The following is an 18979-nucleotide window of genomic DNA, read 5'->3' as shown; positions in this document are numbered from 1 at the left end:
AAATATTTGGTACTTGTATCCAGTATCTTTCACCTTTCTTCTTGAAGAGTGTATTTCTGATATAAAAGGTGTGAGGCTTCTGAATAGTTCATAAGCTTCCAGTCTCTTTTCAATTTTTTGATTTATACCAATTTTTTTATTTGTAATCTTTGCCTTTGCCAGCTTTTGTGTTGAAGCCACCAAATATGAAAATCAATTCAGTTTGAAAGGTATCATTCAGCTTTTTCATTTAATTCTTCTTTTTTGCCTTTTATCACATGGATTGTCTAATGACCTAAATTATTGATATCTTATTTATGAATTCTTGTGTGGCTTATCATACCCATTTTAATGTAGAGATTTTTAAACTTTTTATTTCCAAAATATATGCATAGTTTTTAACATTCACTTTTCTAAAAACCTTTTGTTCCAAATTTTTTTCTCCTTCCCTTCCCCTCACTTCCTCCCTTAGATGGTAAACAATCTAATATATGTTAAACACATGTAATTCTTCTATACTTATTTCCACAATTATTATGATGCACAAGAAAAACATCAAAAAAGAAAAAATGAGAAAGAAAACCAAAAGCAAGCAAACAACAACAAAAAAAGGTGAAAATGCTTTGTTGTGATCCAGATTCAGTCCCTGCAGTCCTCTCTCTGGGTGCAGATTAGGCTATTGGCTTAAATCATCTCATTGTTGAAAGTCACACGTATCAGAATTAATCATAATTGTGTACATAATTATGTACAATGTTGTTTCTATTCACTTCACTCAGCATCAGTTCATTTAATTCTCTCCAGGCCTTTCTGAAATCATCCTGCTGATCATTTCTTGCAGAATAATAATATTCTGTAACTTATTCAGCCATTCTCCAGTTGATGGGCACCCACTCAGTTTCCAGTTCCTTGTCACAAATGTTGAGATTTAAAATGTAAACTTTTTGAACTTGGGAACTTTTGTCATTAACAAAAAATTTAAGATATATACCACGAAGGGTATAGCACTCTTCAAAATCTATAAAGAAATATGGGAGGAGGAAATAGAATAAGTTGGGAAATACAAGGGTTTGTAGATTAGTGGAAAAGAGATAAAGAGAGAGAATGTGGTATAGGATAAGGTGGAATATAGAAGATATTTAGATTCATGGGAGTATGATAAGATCTTTGAATTAATGGGAATGTGATAAAGAAGGAAGGAAAGAATGGGGGAAAGGTAAAGGAGGGATCCACGGATGGAAGTTATTTAAGTAATAGTAAGGCAAGTTTAGGAACAGAATTAAAGTAGAAGAGTGAGCAGGGATATGAAATAAGAGATATGAAAATGTTACAAGGATAAGAAATAGAATTTATTAGGAAAAAATAGGGCTAGTAATCATTGATCTTAGACAAAGTCAAACTTAAAAATTCAATCAAGAGAGAAATCAACATTATATGTCAGTCATATTAATATTATTTTAAATGTATGTTTACATATGGGCAAATGAAGATGTATATGTGTGTATGTGTGAACATCTGTGGGCATGTATATATATGTATGTGGGTGCATGTATATTATGTGTATATATGTGTGTGTGAATGTAAGATAAAATGATAAAGAATCCACCCAAATTCTTCCTAGAATTATAGCATTCCTCTAAGTAGTTAATAGGTCAGTCAAAAAGCATTAAGTTCCTATGTGTTAAATCTTGCTACATAGTACTAAATACTAGAAATTCAAAGAAAGGCAAATAATAATCCTTTCCCTCAAGTAGTTTACAATCTAATGGGAAAGGGAAAGCAAATACATATCAAACTATATGCAAAATAAATAGGAAATAAATAAGTAAATGGAAAAATGATGTGCTTAAAAACTTAGAGTTTGAGATCGATTTATGTATCATACTTTTTGTGATAAGTAATTGGTCTGCAAAAGACTGTAAAAAAATTAGGGATATGCAATTTTTGTAGATTTTTCCAGAAGACTGTAATAATTAATGAGCCTAATAATATCCAATTGCTGAACTATTGTCCAAATGAATATGTCAACATAACTTTTATCTTCCATGAAAGAATAAATGAATGAAAATACATTTATTAAGCCTTTACTATATGCTAATTGAAATGCAAAGCAGAAGTGATACAAAAAAGAATGACAACATAGTCCTTACCTTTAAGGAGCTTATGTTTTAATGAGGGAATTAATACATATAAGTGGTCTTATCTGTAAATTAGATGGAACAATCCAGTGTCCTGAGATTACATTAGCAAAAAGAAGTGGTAAATCATTCTTTTTAATGTGATAGACATCAATAGATAATTATTTCTAATGTGAAACTATTAAATACAGCCAAGAACTTGAACTTTCTTTTCAATAGCTATCGTAATTGAAGAGGTAGAAGCTATGTCCTCTAAGGAGACAGACAATAAATCATATTTTTCCAAGGGTTGCTCCTCCAAAAGATGGCCACAGTCATGAGCTAGTAGCAGGATTGTGGGTATAGAGGACTTTGCTATTCCTAGGGCTGTTGGGCTAGCCTGCCTAATGGTAGCAATTGGTCAGGGTTCATATAGTTGTTGGTAGGGATGGTGAACATATTCTTTTTTAGATTGCTTTCCCTAAAAATGATTGTAAAAAATTAAGTTAGAAGTTGAAGAATGATCTGAGGTTAGTACTGGAACTAATATATATTTGCTATATGACTAAGGTAACAGAAACCTTTACTATCAAAGCCATATTTATCATAGTACTACTTTTGTACGAGAGATGTAATGTTGGAGTTTTAATTAAATGTAAAAGGTAATTTTGTTTTGTTTGTCTATCACATGGAGAGTTAAACTAAGTGAATTATTAAACTAATAATTACAGCAGAAAAAAGCTACTCTATTTCTTGCTTTATTCCTCTTATATTTGTAATTTGGGAGATTGCATAAAATATGCATGTTAGGTGATTAGATGGTTTTCTTTTTGTAACAAATGTATTCATGATATAAGTCAGGAGAAAAAAAAACTATTATTATATCAGTATAAAAATAAGGAAATTTTCTGCTTTAAGTCTAATCTATCTTACCTGCATGAAATATCTCTTGATTTTTTTTTAATTAAAACATCTCTCCAAAGTTCTGTTTATGTCTTACTAGACTGAATCTTATCCCAAATCTTAATCTACTACTTTACAAATTGACTTTGTTCAAGGCTGATTTTTTTTTGAATCTATTTTTATGTAGAACCAAAAGCATATTCTCCAATTCTCTCATGAACCATGGAATTGGGCTTGTCACTAAAATGAAATTATCCACTAATCAAGCTTTATGAGCAATTTCATATTTTTAAAATGCTTCAGCAAAGTCCCCAAACCTTAATGCACTGAGGAACATAGGTTCTATCTATGCTATACACCATCTAACAGAAGATGAAAAAACTTGCTATAATTCCGAATCATCCAAGACTCATATTTTGTCTCATTCAAAGTATGGAAATTGATTTTTATTACTGCTTGCCTATCTTTATCCTCTCTTCATCCCTTAACCAAACCCTCATTCCCAAAGTAATATAGATCTTTATGTTTAAAAACTAATTAAAAGAAATGTTAAATTGCTATAATTCCGAGGATTGTTTGTCTTATTTTATTTTGGTTTGGGTGTGGCGGTTGTTTTCTTGGTCCTTACATTCAATTTAATTCAACTATCTATATGTACATTTTGTACAATGTAATGAAGCAATTCCAAAATTGTGAAGGTTCTGAAATTAAGACTATATTAAAAAAAACTTCTTGGGATTTCTTGGTGATAATAGTATATTTTTGATGAATAAAAATAGCCATGAACAGAACTGTTTTGTGTTTGCCATTCAATGTTCTGATATCTACATCATTTTACATTTTTATAGTATGTTTAACTTTCAAATCCCTTTCCATTTTCTAATCCCATTTTATCCTTATATGTGGTAGAGGGAAAGGATAAAGATTTCATTGACTCCTTCTGAGAAATGAAAACCCCAACATTGAGTAAAATAGGGGCATAATATAAAACATCCTGGAGGAGCCCAGATTTCCCCAACAATGATCTAAAAAGACACCACTTGGAACAATGACCAATAAAAAAAGATAAAGAGAAATATCAATAAGGATTTTCACTGAGTCTATGACTATCAGAAGCTGGGAAGAATTATATATGCAAGATCAGAGAAGAGTCTCCCTAGGAGAGGCAGAAGTCAGCATGATATCTCCATTCATAGGGCTTGAAGTTCAAAGAATTTCCAGAGCCAGCCATTGCTAACAGAAACAAAACTATCACTGTAAGCTAGACTGGCCATTACTACCCATGCTGGAACCACAGCAGGACATGAGGAATAGATTACAAGGGAGTCCACGTGTCAGAGGATCTTCCAGGAAGTCTGAAACTACCAGAATCTCCCACATCTGTCCCAGCACAAAATGGCACAAATGCTCATTTAGAAATTGGGCAAGAAGAAAGAATCAGAGATGATGTCATGGTTGGCACCAATGTTGAGCCATCCGAATCCAGGATTTGTAGCAGAGGGTAAGAGACACTTAATTAAGCCACCCAAGTCAGAGCTTCAAAGACATCCAAGTACAGTTAGTTCAGGACCAAGTAGGGACTTACCCATCCCTTCCAAAACTCTGAGGGGCAGTAAAATCTGGCCCTGGACTAAAGTCCCAATCGAGGGACTGGGGCTGTAAACAGGATTAAATAGAAGAAATCTCCTAATAATTGAAAAAAAAAATTATGAGTTAAGAGAAGTTTAAGATATACAAAAAAAAAAAAAAAAGGAAGAAGAGGGTAATTCTATCTCAACCCCAAGTTCAAGCAGAGTATTAGGAAAAAAAAATAATTGCTTGGTCATAAGAATTCCAATAGTTGATGGAATAAATAATGCAAGAAATTTTAAAAAGCTAAATTTAATTTTTTTTTAAATCGAAGTCTAAAAGGAAAAATTTGAAAGGAAAACAAATAACAAAACTGATAGTAAAAAAATCATTGCCTAATGTTTATGTAATGCCAGAGAAACTGAGGCAAGATAGCAATTATAGAGTTTTTAATAATTTATTTGGATTTCTGAGAGGGAGAGATTGTGCTGGAAGCATGTTGCCCCACGGCTGATGTCCAAAGCATCCAGCAGCTAATGTGTGCTTTCCATGAAGTATATATGCCTTTGGCTCCAAGCTACCAGGGTGTAAACTGAGGCAGGGGTGGAGTCAGAGCACTGAGAGAGGGAATGGATTATCGATCCAATTCTGATAGGGTAGGGGGAGGTCCTAGACATTCTGATAAATTGGGATCAAGAAGAACAGTGACAGGATGGGGGGAGGCACTAGACATTCTGATAAGTAGGGAAGGTCTGGGGTCATGATGTTTAAGATAGTAGGTCTTTCTCCTTATCTGGATCATAATGATTAGGAGGGGGATGTTGCAACCAGGCAGAACAATTCAGGGAAATTGAGGTAGAACAATTAGGGAAATCGAGATAGACTAATTAAAGAAAATTGTGGCACAACAGTTAGAAATAAAAGAGAATTCAAGGATTCTATGAGATAAAACGTGGCAGGACAAAGTCAAAAGACTGAAAAATGAGAAGAATATCTAAGACATCTGATATGCCCCCTCCCCATATCTCTCCCAAAAAAATTATTATGGAAAACAGATTGAAGAGAAATAATTTAAGAATCTTTGGACTTCCTGTATTAATTAAAATTTATACTTCAGAAAATCAACTTCAAAGAACATGAAGGGTAAGATCACCATTTGTTTAAAAGAGACCTTCAGGTTTAGTGTGTTCAAAAGCCAAAAACATCATTGCAGTCTGCTTAACTTCCTAGTAAAGAAATAGATAATGATGCCATACTTTGCCCTGCTCATTAGAGTATTGCCTTTAGTTTGGGGTGACATTTTTGTGATGTAGAAGATTAGATCACTAATCACAAAAGATTGCATTGAAAGAATTGGCATTGTTTAGGAAGGAAGAAGGAAGGAAAGAAGGGAAAAGAGGAAGAAAGAAGAAAGAAAGAAGGAGATGAGACAAGATGAAACAAAAAGGAAAGGAGAGGACAGGACAGGACAGGTCAGGAGATGAGATGAGAAGGAGAGGAGAGCAGAGGAAAGGAAAAGAGAAGAGAGGAAAAAGGAGAAAGGAGAGGCAAGGCAAAGAAAAGCTAGGTTCCCAAAATAGCTGATTTATATGATTGTCAATATTCTAGCATCAATAGCCAATTTTTATTTGTTTCAAAAATCTTGATTGCACCAGTTGAAAGCAATCATTCCAGAAGGCAGAGGAGGATATTCCAATATTTGAACATTTCTGGGACAAATAAAACATCAGCAGTAGTTTACCTATACATGCACTGCTTAGAGGCTTGGCATGTGGGACATTTTCCTAATTTTTTTGGTAATGTTAATGCTGCAGTCTAAGTCCATAATTTAGGGGCTTTTTCACCTTACTTCCAAGATGTAGTACAATGGAAACTAAATCCAGGGCTTTTTCTTTGGAAGCAAAAGCCACGTCAGGATTATTCTCTTTACTTCCCCAGATTTCTTTAAGTCCCAACTAAAATCAAATCTTCTTACTGAAAGCCTGCTTCAACCCTTTTTAATTCTAGTACCTGCCTTCTGGTAATTATTTTCTATTTATCCTGTATATAATGTACTTTGTATATATTTGCTGACATGTACCCCCATTAGATTGTAAGCTTTTTGAGGACAGAGACTACCTTTTGTCCCTTTTTTCTACTCAGCATATAGTACAGTTCCTTACATATCATAAAAATTTAATAAATATTGATTGACTGATGGCAAAAAGCTCTGAACTTGGCATCATATAAATTGCTTCCAGTGAGATTGAGGGGAGGGTATCTTTATCTGTAAAATAATAGCAGGATTTGCATCTATAGGGACTTCAATTGTCACCTCTGGCACTCCATGTGTGATCTAATGTTTTGGGTTTATCATCAGTTGGTAAATTACAGTAGAGACAACAGGGACCCAGCACAACTTTTGAGAATAAAAGCATAGACACAATCAATTGACTCTAAGAACTGACAAAAGGAGAAAGCATACTTCACACACCCCTCAAAAAAAATTAAATGTAGTCCCCAAAAAAGAGAAAGTACCTACAGATAGTGACTCAGAATGTGGTTCTGTATACATATTGTGTTGTTATAAATTCATTGCCACAGTGAAAATGGTTAATTAATCAAAGTCTGAAGCTTCTGAAATATGCAGATAAATCAGTAAGGAAAATTGAATCTTCAGGAGATAATTTTTCTTAATGATTTGAGTGTGTTCCCTCCCATAAAAATAAAACAAAACAGAAAAACAAATTGCTAAAAAAAAAAAAAAAAAAAAACCCAATATATTAATAATGTACTGTTCATCCACAAGGGTTAATCACAGGAAATTGGAAATGTCTGTGGTAACAACATTAATTAAAGGATATTATTCATGCTAGTAGCAGGAACTGTAGGTTTTCTACCATAAGTACAAAGATAAAACATTACACAATATGTCACAGTTTAAACATAAATGATAAGAAGTCAATGAATACCATTAAATGCTATTAAGAACAAATTTGTTTTATAATCAAAGAAGGATTGGGGGGGGTGGACAATGTTTTCAAAACAGCTTTAATGAAATTTAGGTTTTTTTTTTAAAACCAAGAATAATCTCTTCGCATACTGTGAATTCTGACAGTAATATATGCCTCTCATTTGCAGGTTGCATTTTCTTCTGAGAGATTTAAAGGAATAGTCTTAGTCATTTTGACTGTAAGACTATAATGCAAAGAATGAAAGTAAAAATTAAGGCCAACTTTTTTTTATTTTTAGAGGAAAAGTTTAAATTAACTTTCTGCTTTTTTGTCCTCCAAATTACTGATTGCATATGTGATTTATGCAGGTTGCTACATAATATTTGCCCCTTTTTTATTTACATTTATTTCTGACTATATATGATGCTTTATGTAAGTGACATAGACAGGGGAGAAGATTGAAGCAATATTCTGTGAAAAATCTAGCTGTGAAATTTTCAGGTTTCCCTCCTCTCACCCCATAGTCATTTTATCTTACCTATCATTTTATCAATGTGAAGAAAATCCTTTTATGAACACAGATTTACAACTTGTTTGAATCTTCAAGTATTAAAGAATGCCCTGTGTCACTAAATAGTTAGGTAACTTCTGCAGAATCACGCAGGCAGTATTTCAGAAATAGAATTTAAACCCAGATCTTCCTCTATCCACTATGCTATCCTAGCTTTCCTTCATTCCCCCCCCCCACAAAAAAAATATGTAAAATCCAAATGTTATTATTGTTTGTGATTTTTTCATGTCCAATTCCTCATTTGTTCCATATTGGGATTTTTTTCTGCAAAGATATTGGAATGGTTTGCCATTTTCTTCTCCAGCTCATTTTACATAAGAGGAAAATGGAGGTAAACAGATTTAAGTGGCTCAGCCAGGATCACACATCTAGTTAACTGTTTAAAGTCACATTTGAACTCAGGTCTTCCTGCCACCAGCCAGGTACTCTAAACACTGTCCCACCTTGCTTCCCTGTAAAATTAAAATAATTAACTCAAATATACTATTGACCCTGTAAATTCAAGATTACTTGATATATTTTAATGTATTTTGATATCATTTATGTAACAACACAGCAATCTGGACAGAATAATAGAAGCCTATTCATAGGAGAGAAATATGTAAATTCCTAAGCTAGCCAACTCCTGGCTCAGTATTCAAAACACCTCTTCACAAAGTACATAATGATTTCTGTTTTTTAAAAAAAAGCAGACAGACATATTCCATGACAATGTACTCTTTATGTGCTTGATGGAAAAAGATGTTTTGTATATTTACTTGAATGTTTACCACTCCAGTATTTTTTGTTGCCAAACAGAAAGATAAATATAGAATCCAACCACAAATGATACACAGAGTAAGTGCTATTCATCATTCAGAAGTGGAACCTTTTTTAAGTTTAGCTACAAACATTTTTTTTTTAATTCAGGTACCACAAGACCACATAAGGAGGGTGAGGTTCCCGGTGTGGATTATATTTTCATTACTGTTGAAGACTTTATGGAACTAGAGAAAAGTGGCGCTCTCCTAGAAAGTGGAACATATGAAGGTAAGCACATTTTTACTGCCAAATCTGTTTTGTAGTATCATTACATTTTTTCTCATTTAATTGAATTGCATTAGGACATCGTGTCACAAATGTGCTAGATTTCTTGGTTTCAGAAATTGATGAGGAGGCAGATGGCAATTGTAAAGCACATTTCCTAAAGAAAATATAAAATGAAGCTGGATTAATTTGGTTCATGAAATTAGTTGAGAAAGTCACTGAAAGAAACCTATTAATATACACACTGAAATAAATGTGTCACTAGTTTTCATAATTCATGCTGTATCTTTAGGGACAAAATGGGCTTATTAACACAAGGTACAGTGAAACATAGTACTGATTCCTCAAATCAAGAGGGCTGGGGGCTTTTTTTGAGGCCCCATCTTCCTAGATGTATAACCTTAAAAAAGGTTTTTCATCTATCTGGAACAAATAGTAAAAATTCTAGGACTTTTCTTTGTAATTAGCTTTCAAAACTTAAATAAAGCAAAATAATACCTTTTGCATGAAAAATTGAGTTAGTTTCTAAAAACCCCACCTTTATTTTTATACTGAGGTTCATATGATTATAATCTTAATATATATCCCAATAATTCATATTCATATAGCACTTTATTCTGTTAACATGCTAGCTCAATGGACATACTGAGAAGTTGTGTAAAGACTGTTGTGTACACTTTCCAGTAAGTAAATAGGGATTGGAGAGGCTGAGTGAGATATTCAATTTTGCAGTTAATTTGTCACATACATACTTTAGGATTCATAGCTTCTGTTGCTAAGCTTTATGTTCTTTTCATTTTAGCTATTTGTATATATCATCTATTTTCTTGTGTGTCTTTTTTAAGTAGAGGCCATAAATAACAGCAAATTAGTGACGTTTGTTGGTGCTGATACTTCTGTTGTCAATAATTGAGTATATTATAATAGTGTTAGAAAAAATACTATTTATGTATACTATTAATATATATAAATTTTACATGCCTAGTTCAAACACTAACTTGTTAATTATCACATTCATGAGAAATTGTGTGTATATGTGTGTACACATACATTCATATAGATAGATAGATAGCTTACTTTCTGTGAATGTGAAGCTTATTAAATACATATATGTGCTTTATATATGTATTGCTTCATCAAACTAGTGAAACATGGCTGGATTTACATAAGTTTAGCAATTTTTACATATATATGCATGTGTTTAGAGAGAACAAAAAGGTTATTTTTAAATAATGTGCTTTTACAAAAGGGATAGTTATTTGGTGATATTTAGTGGAGATTGATTTATAAAAATAAAAACAGCACAGTAAATATTCAGTACCTTGGCAGAATATTGTCTCGGTTTGATTTGATACACTTTTAATAAGTCTTTATTTGTATTTTTTGTTAGTGAGATTGTCCATAATTGTTTTAATATAAGCACTTTATTCAACTAGGTAAAGGGTAATAGCTAATGTATAGTAGTATTCCCAAAGAAACATAGGTAATAATCTGATATTTCATTCAATGTCTTAAAGACTTATTATAAATTGAATACATATAAACTCATAAAATCTGAGGACAACCTTTCCTGTCAGATAAATATATCTCAAACTAGTAATATAACTAATATGTTAGACATGATGATTATTCAGTATTTTCTTTAAAAAAAAAATAGGTGTCAAGTCTTACAATGCCAGTGTTTCTAGGTATAGTTTCAAATTTGAGTTCCAAAAAACTTTAAGTTTAGAGAGCAAATTACTCAGATTTTTGACACTCAGCTAGATTTCATAAGTCCAGTGAAACTGCCTGAATCTTCCTTTAACAACCTTTTAGACAAAAGCTCTTAATTTACTATTTTACTTAATTTATTGTGGATAGATAACCACCCAGGCGTATAGTATTGTAACTAGCAACTTTAGCACCTGGGGCAAATTCATTTGACTGAGGAGAGAGATTATTGGTGGAATACTATAATTACTTAAAAGAAAAAAAAATTATTTATACAAAATAAGATAGTAGAGGTATGATTAATATATAATTTCTATGAAAAAATATGAAAAGGTTTTAGAAAAATAAATGATCAATATGAATTAAGTCTTGTAGCGTTTCCAAAAAACCTAATGTTTCATTAGGTTATATAAAAACAGACAGTGTCTAGGACAAGGAAAGTGAAAGCCCTGTCCCAGTAGGACCATATCAAGCTTATTGTGTTCAGTTCCAGGTGCTCCATTTTAAAAGAGGGCATAAGCTAAAGACTTTTCAGAGAATGATGGCCAGGATAATGAAGGGCCTATACATATGAGGATGGTTTGTATGAACTAGGTAAGGGTATCCTAGACAAAGAAGGACCTAGATTAGCAGTAGCACTCTCTATTTGTCTTCCAGTATTTGAAGGACCTCCATATGAAAGATAAATTAAATTGATTTGACTTGGCCCCAAAAGGTCTAACTAAGAATGAATACTAGAAATGGAAGAGAGGCAATTTTCAGCTCCAAGCAAGGAGAAATTTTCCAACAATTGGTGGTCTCCAAATACGGAGAGACTTGGCTAAGGAAGTAGTGAGATCATTTTCACAAGGCTTCTTTAAGCAGAAGATGGATGACAATTTATAAGGATTATCACAGATGGAATAGCTGGTTATATATGGATTATACTATGTAGTCTCTGAGGTGCTATCTAAGTTTGGGATTCTTTGATCTGATCTTGAATATTTTGTGGAATCCATTTCATGACTTCATAAACCTGTGTTTAGAGAACTCAGACAAGAAATCCTCAATTTCCCAGAGAAATTCACACATGTAAGATTTCTTTAGAGTCTTGGCATATTGAGTCTTTGGGGAACTTACAAAATTCAAGTTTTACTATAAATTCATTGATGTTCCTATAGGTCTGGCCCTAAGTGTGAGATTGTAAAATACCTTGTCATATGCAGGATTGCAAGGGAAGTATTCCCATGAGTTTTCTTTTCACAGAATACAAAGGAAGTGGAAATCATTTGTTCATCAAAAAGACAGAAAGGAACAAAAGGGCTTTTGGATTTGTCAAATTTCTTTAATCAGTGTCCCAGAGGAGATTGTGACTTTCTTAACAAAATACTTTTATTATCGTATTTTTTCCTCCCTCCATTATTTTTATTCCTGGTCTCAGATTTATTCTCTTTTTAATGCTAGCACATTGCACTATTGCTCTCCCATTCCTCAATAACTATATTGAATAGAGCAGGAGGTATTAATCTGTTTTCTATCATGGATCCCTTTGGTCCTCTGGAAAAGTCTGCCAACTGATCACTTTTCAGAATGACATTTTTAAATACATGAAGGAAATTTTAAAAGTAACTTAGAAGTTAGAGAAAGTTGTATTTTTTTTCTAATCCAAATTCATGGGCCCACTGAAATCTAGACATAGACTTCTGTTTATGAATTCTTGGACCAGACCCTCCAAACTGAATACTCCTTGAAGAAAATAAATTTACTTTTAACTCTAGAGTACAGACCCTCTTCCTAATTCTTTTGACCAGTTGCCACATATTGAATATTGGAATTGGTGCCTAAGCCTGAATAAGGGCCATAAGTCCTTTAGCAAGGTAGGATAGCCCTTGCCATTTGCTTCTTCCCAAGTAATGTCCAATCAAGAAGTATAGAGGTTGATTTATTTTATAATTTGTGGTGATTAAATAGACATATGAAAATATTTCATTCTGGCCTTCTCTCCTTCATCCTTCTTCCACCCTTCTACACATGTTTTTTTCCTCTCAACTCCTCTTTGTATGCTATCTTTTTGCATAGAAACTAAGAGTAAGTTCTTTGGGAGCAGAGACTGTCTTGCCTCTTTTCATCATTCATTTATTCAAGCTTTTTACCCTTACTGTGCTTCATGTATTTCTACTTTTGAATGAAGGAGTATTATGATATACCCTAAATAAAAGAAGTTCCAGAATCAGGTCATGGAGTACTGAGATGTGATTTTTAATAAATCACTAAATTTCTCTGAGCTTCAGTTTTTGTTAAATAATGGAATTCAACCAGCTGATCTCCATAGTTCCTTCCAGCTCTCAAATTCTATGGCTAGAATCCTAGAAATCCAGTACTTCAAGAAAACACTCCTTCTGAAGAAGTAGCACATATATTAGCAGTCCTTCACAATGTCGCTAGTGATGGTGATTAGAATCTAGTCATACAGACGCAGCTGGAATGACTGGTGTGGGATAAACGGCCCTTCCCACACTAAGCACACATGGAATGTTCCATTGGATTAGTAACTGCAGCTCCTCTGTGAAAGGCCTGCTCTGTTGGGAACTCGGCCTTGAGACTGCAGTCTTCCCTAAAAGGAGCCATTCCATTCTCCATAGTGGGACACCTGGCAAGTTAGCTGCTTCACGTTCCCCATCGCTGTCATATGTTTAATATCTTAAGTTTTGTATTTTCCTAATAAGAGATTGCTGAAGCAGATAGGACAGACCTTTTTATACTCATTTTACAAATGAATGGCTTAAAGGGTTCAAATGACTCGCACAATGTCATGCAGTTAATACATAGCTTGGGTGAGATTCAAAGCTACTTTCGCGTGGCTAAAGTGCAGGGATATTTCCAGCCCAATCCAATAAACATTTATTAAGTGCTTTCAACCTGTCAGGCCCTGTGCCATGGGGATTGGGGATACAATTAGGAAAAAGAAAGGCAGTCCTTGCCCTCATAGAGCTAACAATCTGCAGGGGTCCTCAAACTTTTTAAATAAGGGGCCAGTTCACTGTTCCTCAGACTGTTGGAGGGCCAGACTATAGTAAAAACAAAAACTTTGTTTTGTGGGCCTTTAAATAAAGAAACTTCATAGCCCTGGGTGAGGGGGATAAACATCCTCAGCTGCTGCATCTGGCCTGTGGGCCGTAGTTTGAGGACCTCTGAAAAGGGAGAGACAACACACAAAAGAAAGGAGGCAGAGAGAAACAGGGCACCACAGCGGACCTAGCATAGAATCAACTGTTTTGGGGTGGAAACAAGGCTGGGCAGCAGAGGCAAAGTGGAGGGAACTTAAAGTTCAGTTTCTGCCCTCTCCTAGAGAAGGTAAGGAGAGTTCTTTGGAAATCTATCCTCCAGCCCTTCAGTCAGAGATTGAAGAACGTGTTATCATCAAGGCTTGGGAGAGCAGCACAGTGGAGAGTTTAACAGTGACAAAGGGGCATCTTTCTGCCATAACAGTGAACTTGAATTCTGCCATTTAGTGTTTCAGCCAATTTGCACAGCATTTCTTATGACTTCCTAGCTTGATTTTCTCGTTTTAGTTATAGTACTGCAGCAGCTGTTAATATTTCTTTCTCTATTTTCTGTACATGGTCAGGCAACAGGACTTAGATTGCAGCCCCTGTGCTACTAGTGAAAGCCTTAAGGTTCTTTAATCTAATATATAGATTATACATTATAATAATATAATATAATAATATAAGGCTCTGTAATCTAATATATTACTTCTTACTCCTTCAGAATAAGAATTATCATTTGTTCATAGCTCTGCATTAACTCTTCTAAATAGTCAATCATTCCAGAAAAATTATATTAAGTATCAATTGTGCAAAGGCATAGGCATACAACATGGCTGTGCCTCTTTTTGTGGGTTATTCATAGATAATTCCTGTGCCTTTTGATGAGGGGACTGTTTTTTTTTTTCTTTCAGTTTAGAATATTTCTCTGTTTTAAAGCACTCTGTATCATTTTATGTAATAAACACCCTTGATCTGTTACTCTTTTCTATACTGATAGAATGGGAAGAGATTTTAGAGATTTTCTATTCAAGCACCATATTTTTTCAGAGGTTCTTAACCTGGGTTTTGTGAATTTATTTAAAAATAGATTTTGATAATTGCATTTCAGTAAAATTGGTTGCCTTTTGGTACTATGTACATTTTATGCATTTGAAAATAATATCCTGAGAAGAGGGCCATAAACTTCACCAGACTGCCCAAAGGGGTCCATGATACTAAAATAGGTTAAGAGATGAGATTAAAATCTAGCAAGGTGGGTAATTCACTAAAGATCACAATTAACTACTGCAGAAAGGCTTTAGAATATTTGAGCCTAGTTCTACCTTCATTTTATATCTATCTATCAGTCAATCAACAATCATTTATTAAGTTGAGCTAGCTATGGTGCTGTGTGTCAAGGGGAATACAGAAGCAGGATATGCAATTATCCCTTCCATCAAGATTATGAGCTAATTTGGGAAAAACACTAATATATGCACATGACTAAATTAATTGATGGAACATCAATACATTTAGTCATGGAACTTGGCTATTCAATGTAGAGTAGAAAGTATTTTATGATATATCCTTACCCTTTACAAATTTTTACGTAACTTTGAAGAGGTCATAGAGATCTTGACTTCCTTTACTGCTTAACTCAGGAGGTTTCTAGTTACCCCAGCTGTTATGATTCCCACCTTTCCAGAATTATTTTGTATTTGCTCTGCAAAAGTTGCTTATTTAACTATGTATGTGTTGTAGAATGCTTCTTGAGACCAGAGATGACATTAATTTTTGCTTTTTATCATTATCTCCTAGTATTTTCTTTTGTCAATATCATGTATAATCATTGTTGAGTTAAAGTGAATTGGTAGAAGGAAGATTAGGGCATAATCACGTTGTCCTATTGTCCTATCTTGTCACCCATTCTGTCAGATCTCAGCCCAAAGTTAAGCATCTTCCTTTGGTCCAGTAACTCATAAAGGACAGGTCTTCTGGGAGGGGGTGGGGGGAAGGAAACACTTCCTAGTTTCCTCTTTTATTCACATTCTAGATCCTCTAGTATTACAGACACTCCTACCTAGAGACTGAATTAGGCTAGAATTATTCTCTGCTTCCATATAATCTGGAAATTAAAAGTTTTTATGGGACACAGGGAGACAATGACAATGATCGCCTGATCTTTGAAAATTAATCTTGAGGGGAGGGTGAGATATAGTGAAGGACCTTTAAAAATCATAAAATTCCATCTTTTAAAAAATTCAATATGGCAGTCAGGCAGTAGTCAATACATATTTGTTAAGAGCCTACTATGTGCCAAGCAATGTGTTAAGCTCTGGGGACACAAAGAAAGATCAGAGACAGTCCCTTCTCTCAATGAGGGAATGAGGGAAACAATATGTAAACAACTACATGGAAACAAGTTTTATCTAGGATAATGAGCTCAGAGAATTAAAGATTTTATTAGGACTTTTATCAGGATCAGTAGGTTTTATCAAAGAAGCTTCCTTTATTTAATGGGAGTTACTAAGGCTATTGGATGGTCCGAGAATGAAGTAAAAGAATAAAGCCTTCTATCATATCTTACTGAACTATTGATGAAGGCCTATTCCTGATATTTAATATCCTATCTATCTATATTGTGTCTGGTTATAACTAGTCAGTGTTACAATTTATTCTAATTTGCCCAAGATCGGGACCTCTGTATGCTGCTTGCCACGCTCCCAGAACATTCTGAATCTGACCTCAGCTTTGTTTCTGGAACCTTGCCTCAGTCTTGTATTAGAGAAAATAATGTAAATTGGAATGGGGCTTTGTCTTATCAAAGTCAAGTGCCTTCTTCAGGGACTGGCATGCAGTTGGTGTTTAATTCATGTTTGTTGAATTAAAGCCCATATCCTGAAAATAGCAATAGCATTTGGGTAAATATGAAACAGTACACAAGCCTCTGAAAAAACAGACTTCTATAAAACACAGAAGATCTCTTATCAGTTGAAAAGGCAATATACTTCCTAGAAGAACAAAGGAATTTCTCCCTTTGGTTTCATCATAAGTAAATTTTGAATGATACACTGATCAAAAAAAGAGAAGAAAATCATATCAAGAAAGTCAGCCAGTCCTTTGGGATTTTTGGGTATCTGAGAGAAAGAATGTAGCCCACACATTATAGCACATTCAAAATTAAATTAAAACTTTGTGAAGTGGTACTCACCAATTTTTAGCAGTCTGTAATCTCCTACTGTGCTTTGAGACTGTATATATTGCAGAAAATATGTTGAACTTCTTAACTTATTTCATAAGAACTGATGTAGAATCTTATCTCATCTGTACCAAAAAGTACACTGGGAAGCCAAGTGCAAGGGAAAGCCTTGGCTTCATTAAGTCCATGGAAAAAATCCCAACTAAAATTACATTAAATTTTTGAGGAAAGTAAGTTTTTGCAATTTAATAATGAAAGCTAGAATTATGATTTTTTAATAACCTTGTAAGGGTTTTCTTACATAAAATTTCAATCCCTTTACTCCCAAATGGGATAGCATGGGGAGATAAATAGCACTCAAACCAAATAAAATCATCATTGGCATTAAAACGATATTGATAGGAGGTGTATTTTTTCCCATCAGCCCAAGCTACTGCCAATTTAAATGCAAATAACATCTCATAAATGACACAAGCACTTGTTAAATAAACAATTCTTCCCCTCAAGGTACTTCTGTTCTATTGAAGAAATAAAGATTTGATCAATACTTAAACTGATAATGAGATCGTTTTCTTTAAAGGAGGTGAAAGTAAGATAAAAATTTCACCCTACTCTTCATTTTCTTTGCCCCACTATTCTTGAAAAGAAAATAAATTCAATATCAAGTTCTAAGTATGCATTTGCAGTTAGCATTTAAATTGTCCAATCAGCTCTACTGCTTCTTGAATAGAACTTCTACTTTCTTTTCTTTTACCTGATTATGGAAAATTTCTCAAATCTATCTCTATCTCTAATCTGTGTGTATATTTGTATCTACATATAAGTTCTAGGTACAGTGATTGAATAGATTTCAAGCATTTTTAAAAAGTTAAAGAAAACAAAAAATTTTAGTGATGTTTTACACGCCTTTCAAATCTTAACATGACAGTCATCTTGTGATAGATTCAGTCTATTTTCAGAGCTGCTGAAAGACAACATATGATTTTTACTTAACTGCCTTGCTCCTGACTAACGCTCTAGTAATTGCAAGTGTTAACTAGAATTAAAATGGGACAAAACTCTCTGCTTTTATTTTAAACATAGTCTTTTTCCCAAAACAAAAATGGAAATGGTCACACATTGTTAACACTCATTTCCTTTCAAAATAGAGCTAGGATAAAAGATCTTTAAAATCTATTCTCTCACAAATCCAACCCTATGAGACAGCATTGAAAAATTTTCTCCCTAGCCATTCTTACTATTGCATTGACAAAAATCTGTTAGTAATAATTCCCTGTTTCCCATTGAGGAGTAGCCAAAGTTCTTCTATAGCAATAATATTTGAGGATAAATTTAGAATAAATAAGTAAGGTTGCCACATCCTACAATCCTCAGACAAAAAATAATTTCCCAAGAAATTAAGAACCAATAAAATGTGAGAAAAAATACAATTAGGATATTGTAAAGGAAAGTAATATGGTATAGTAAATAAAGAAGTGACTTTGAAGCCAGATCTGAGTTCAAATCTCATCTCAAAACACATCCTGGGCATTTGACTCTGGGCAGGTAATTTTATAATCTCTTAGGACTCTAGGCAACTTTTTAAGACTAAATTACAAAGAAGGTATGAACCTGCATTTCTCATTCAGTGCTCCCTATAGGAATAGAATGGAAATTCAGTCCCTATCCTATACTACTCCTTCATACCTATAGTTCTCCAGTTTTTCTAGTCAAGTCATAGAATGCTTGAACTGAAAGGAATCATTGAAATGATCTAGTTCAATCTTTTCATTTTACAGATTAGGAAACTGAGGGCTAGTAAGAAAGAATTATTTACTTGAAGTTAGGCAACTAGTAAAAAAGCAGAGATAAGACTCTACTGCATACTTTCCGATGCCAAATTCCATTATTTGTTCATGATATATAACTGGTTGATTTTTGTTATGATGAATTGTACTTCAACTCTGAAAAATACTATTGTCTTT

At 33.7% G+C, this 18979-nt stretch overlaps 1 protein-coding gene across 7 annotated transcripts in view; it reads left to right on the top strand.

Annotated features, from left to right (window-relative positions):
• MAGI2 (membrane associated guanylate kinase, WW and PDZ domain containing 2) overlaps window positions 1-18979 on the top strand; it is an 895053-nt gene that overhangs the window by 155852 nt on the left and 720222 nt on the right. For all 7 annotated transcript variants that reach the window (XM_052000674.1, XM_052000676.1, XM_052000675.1 and 4 more), the window contains exon 2: window positions 8982-9101. In XM_052000674.1, coding sequence (XP_051856634.1) covers window positions 9053-9101 — 49 coding nt within the window. In that variant the 5' untranslated portion in view covers window positions 8982-9052. The remainder of the gene's footprint in view (window positions 1-8981; window positions 9102-18979) is intronic.

This window comes from Antechinus flavipes, chromosome 5 (genome assembly GCF_016432865.1).
Source record: "Antechinus flavipes isolate AdamAnt ecotype Samford, QLD, Australia chromosome 5, AdamAnt_v2, whole genome shotgun sequence".
Classification (NCBI taxonomy): Eukaryota; Metazoa; Chordata; class Mammalia; order Dasyuromorphia; family Dasyuridae; genus Antechinus; species Antechinus flavipes.
Note: the sequence above shows the minus strand (reverse complement) of the source record. Positions and strands in the feature narration are given on the sequence as shown.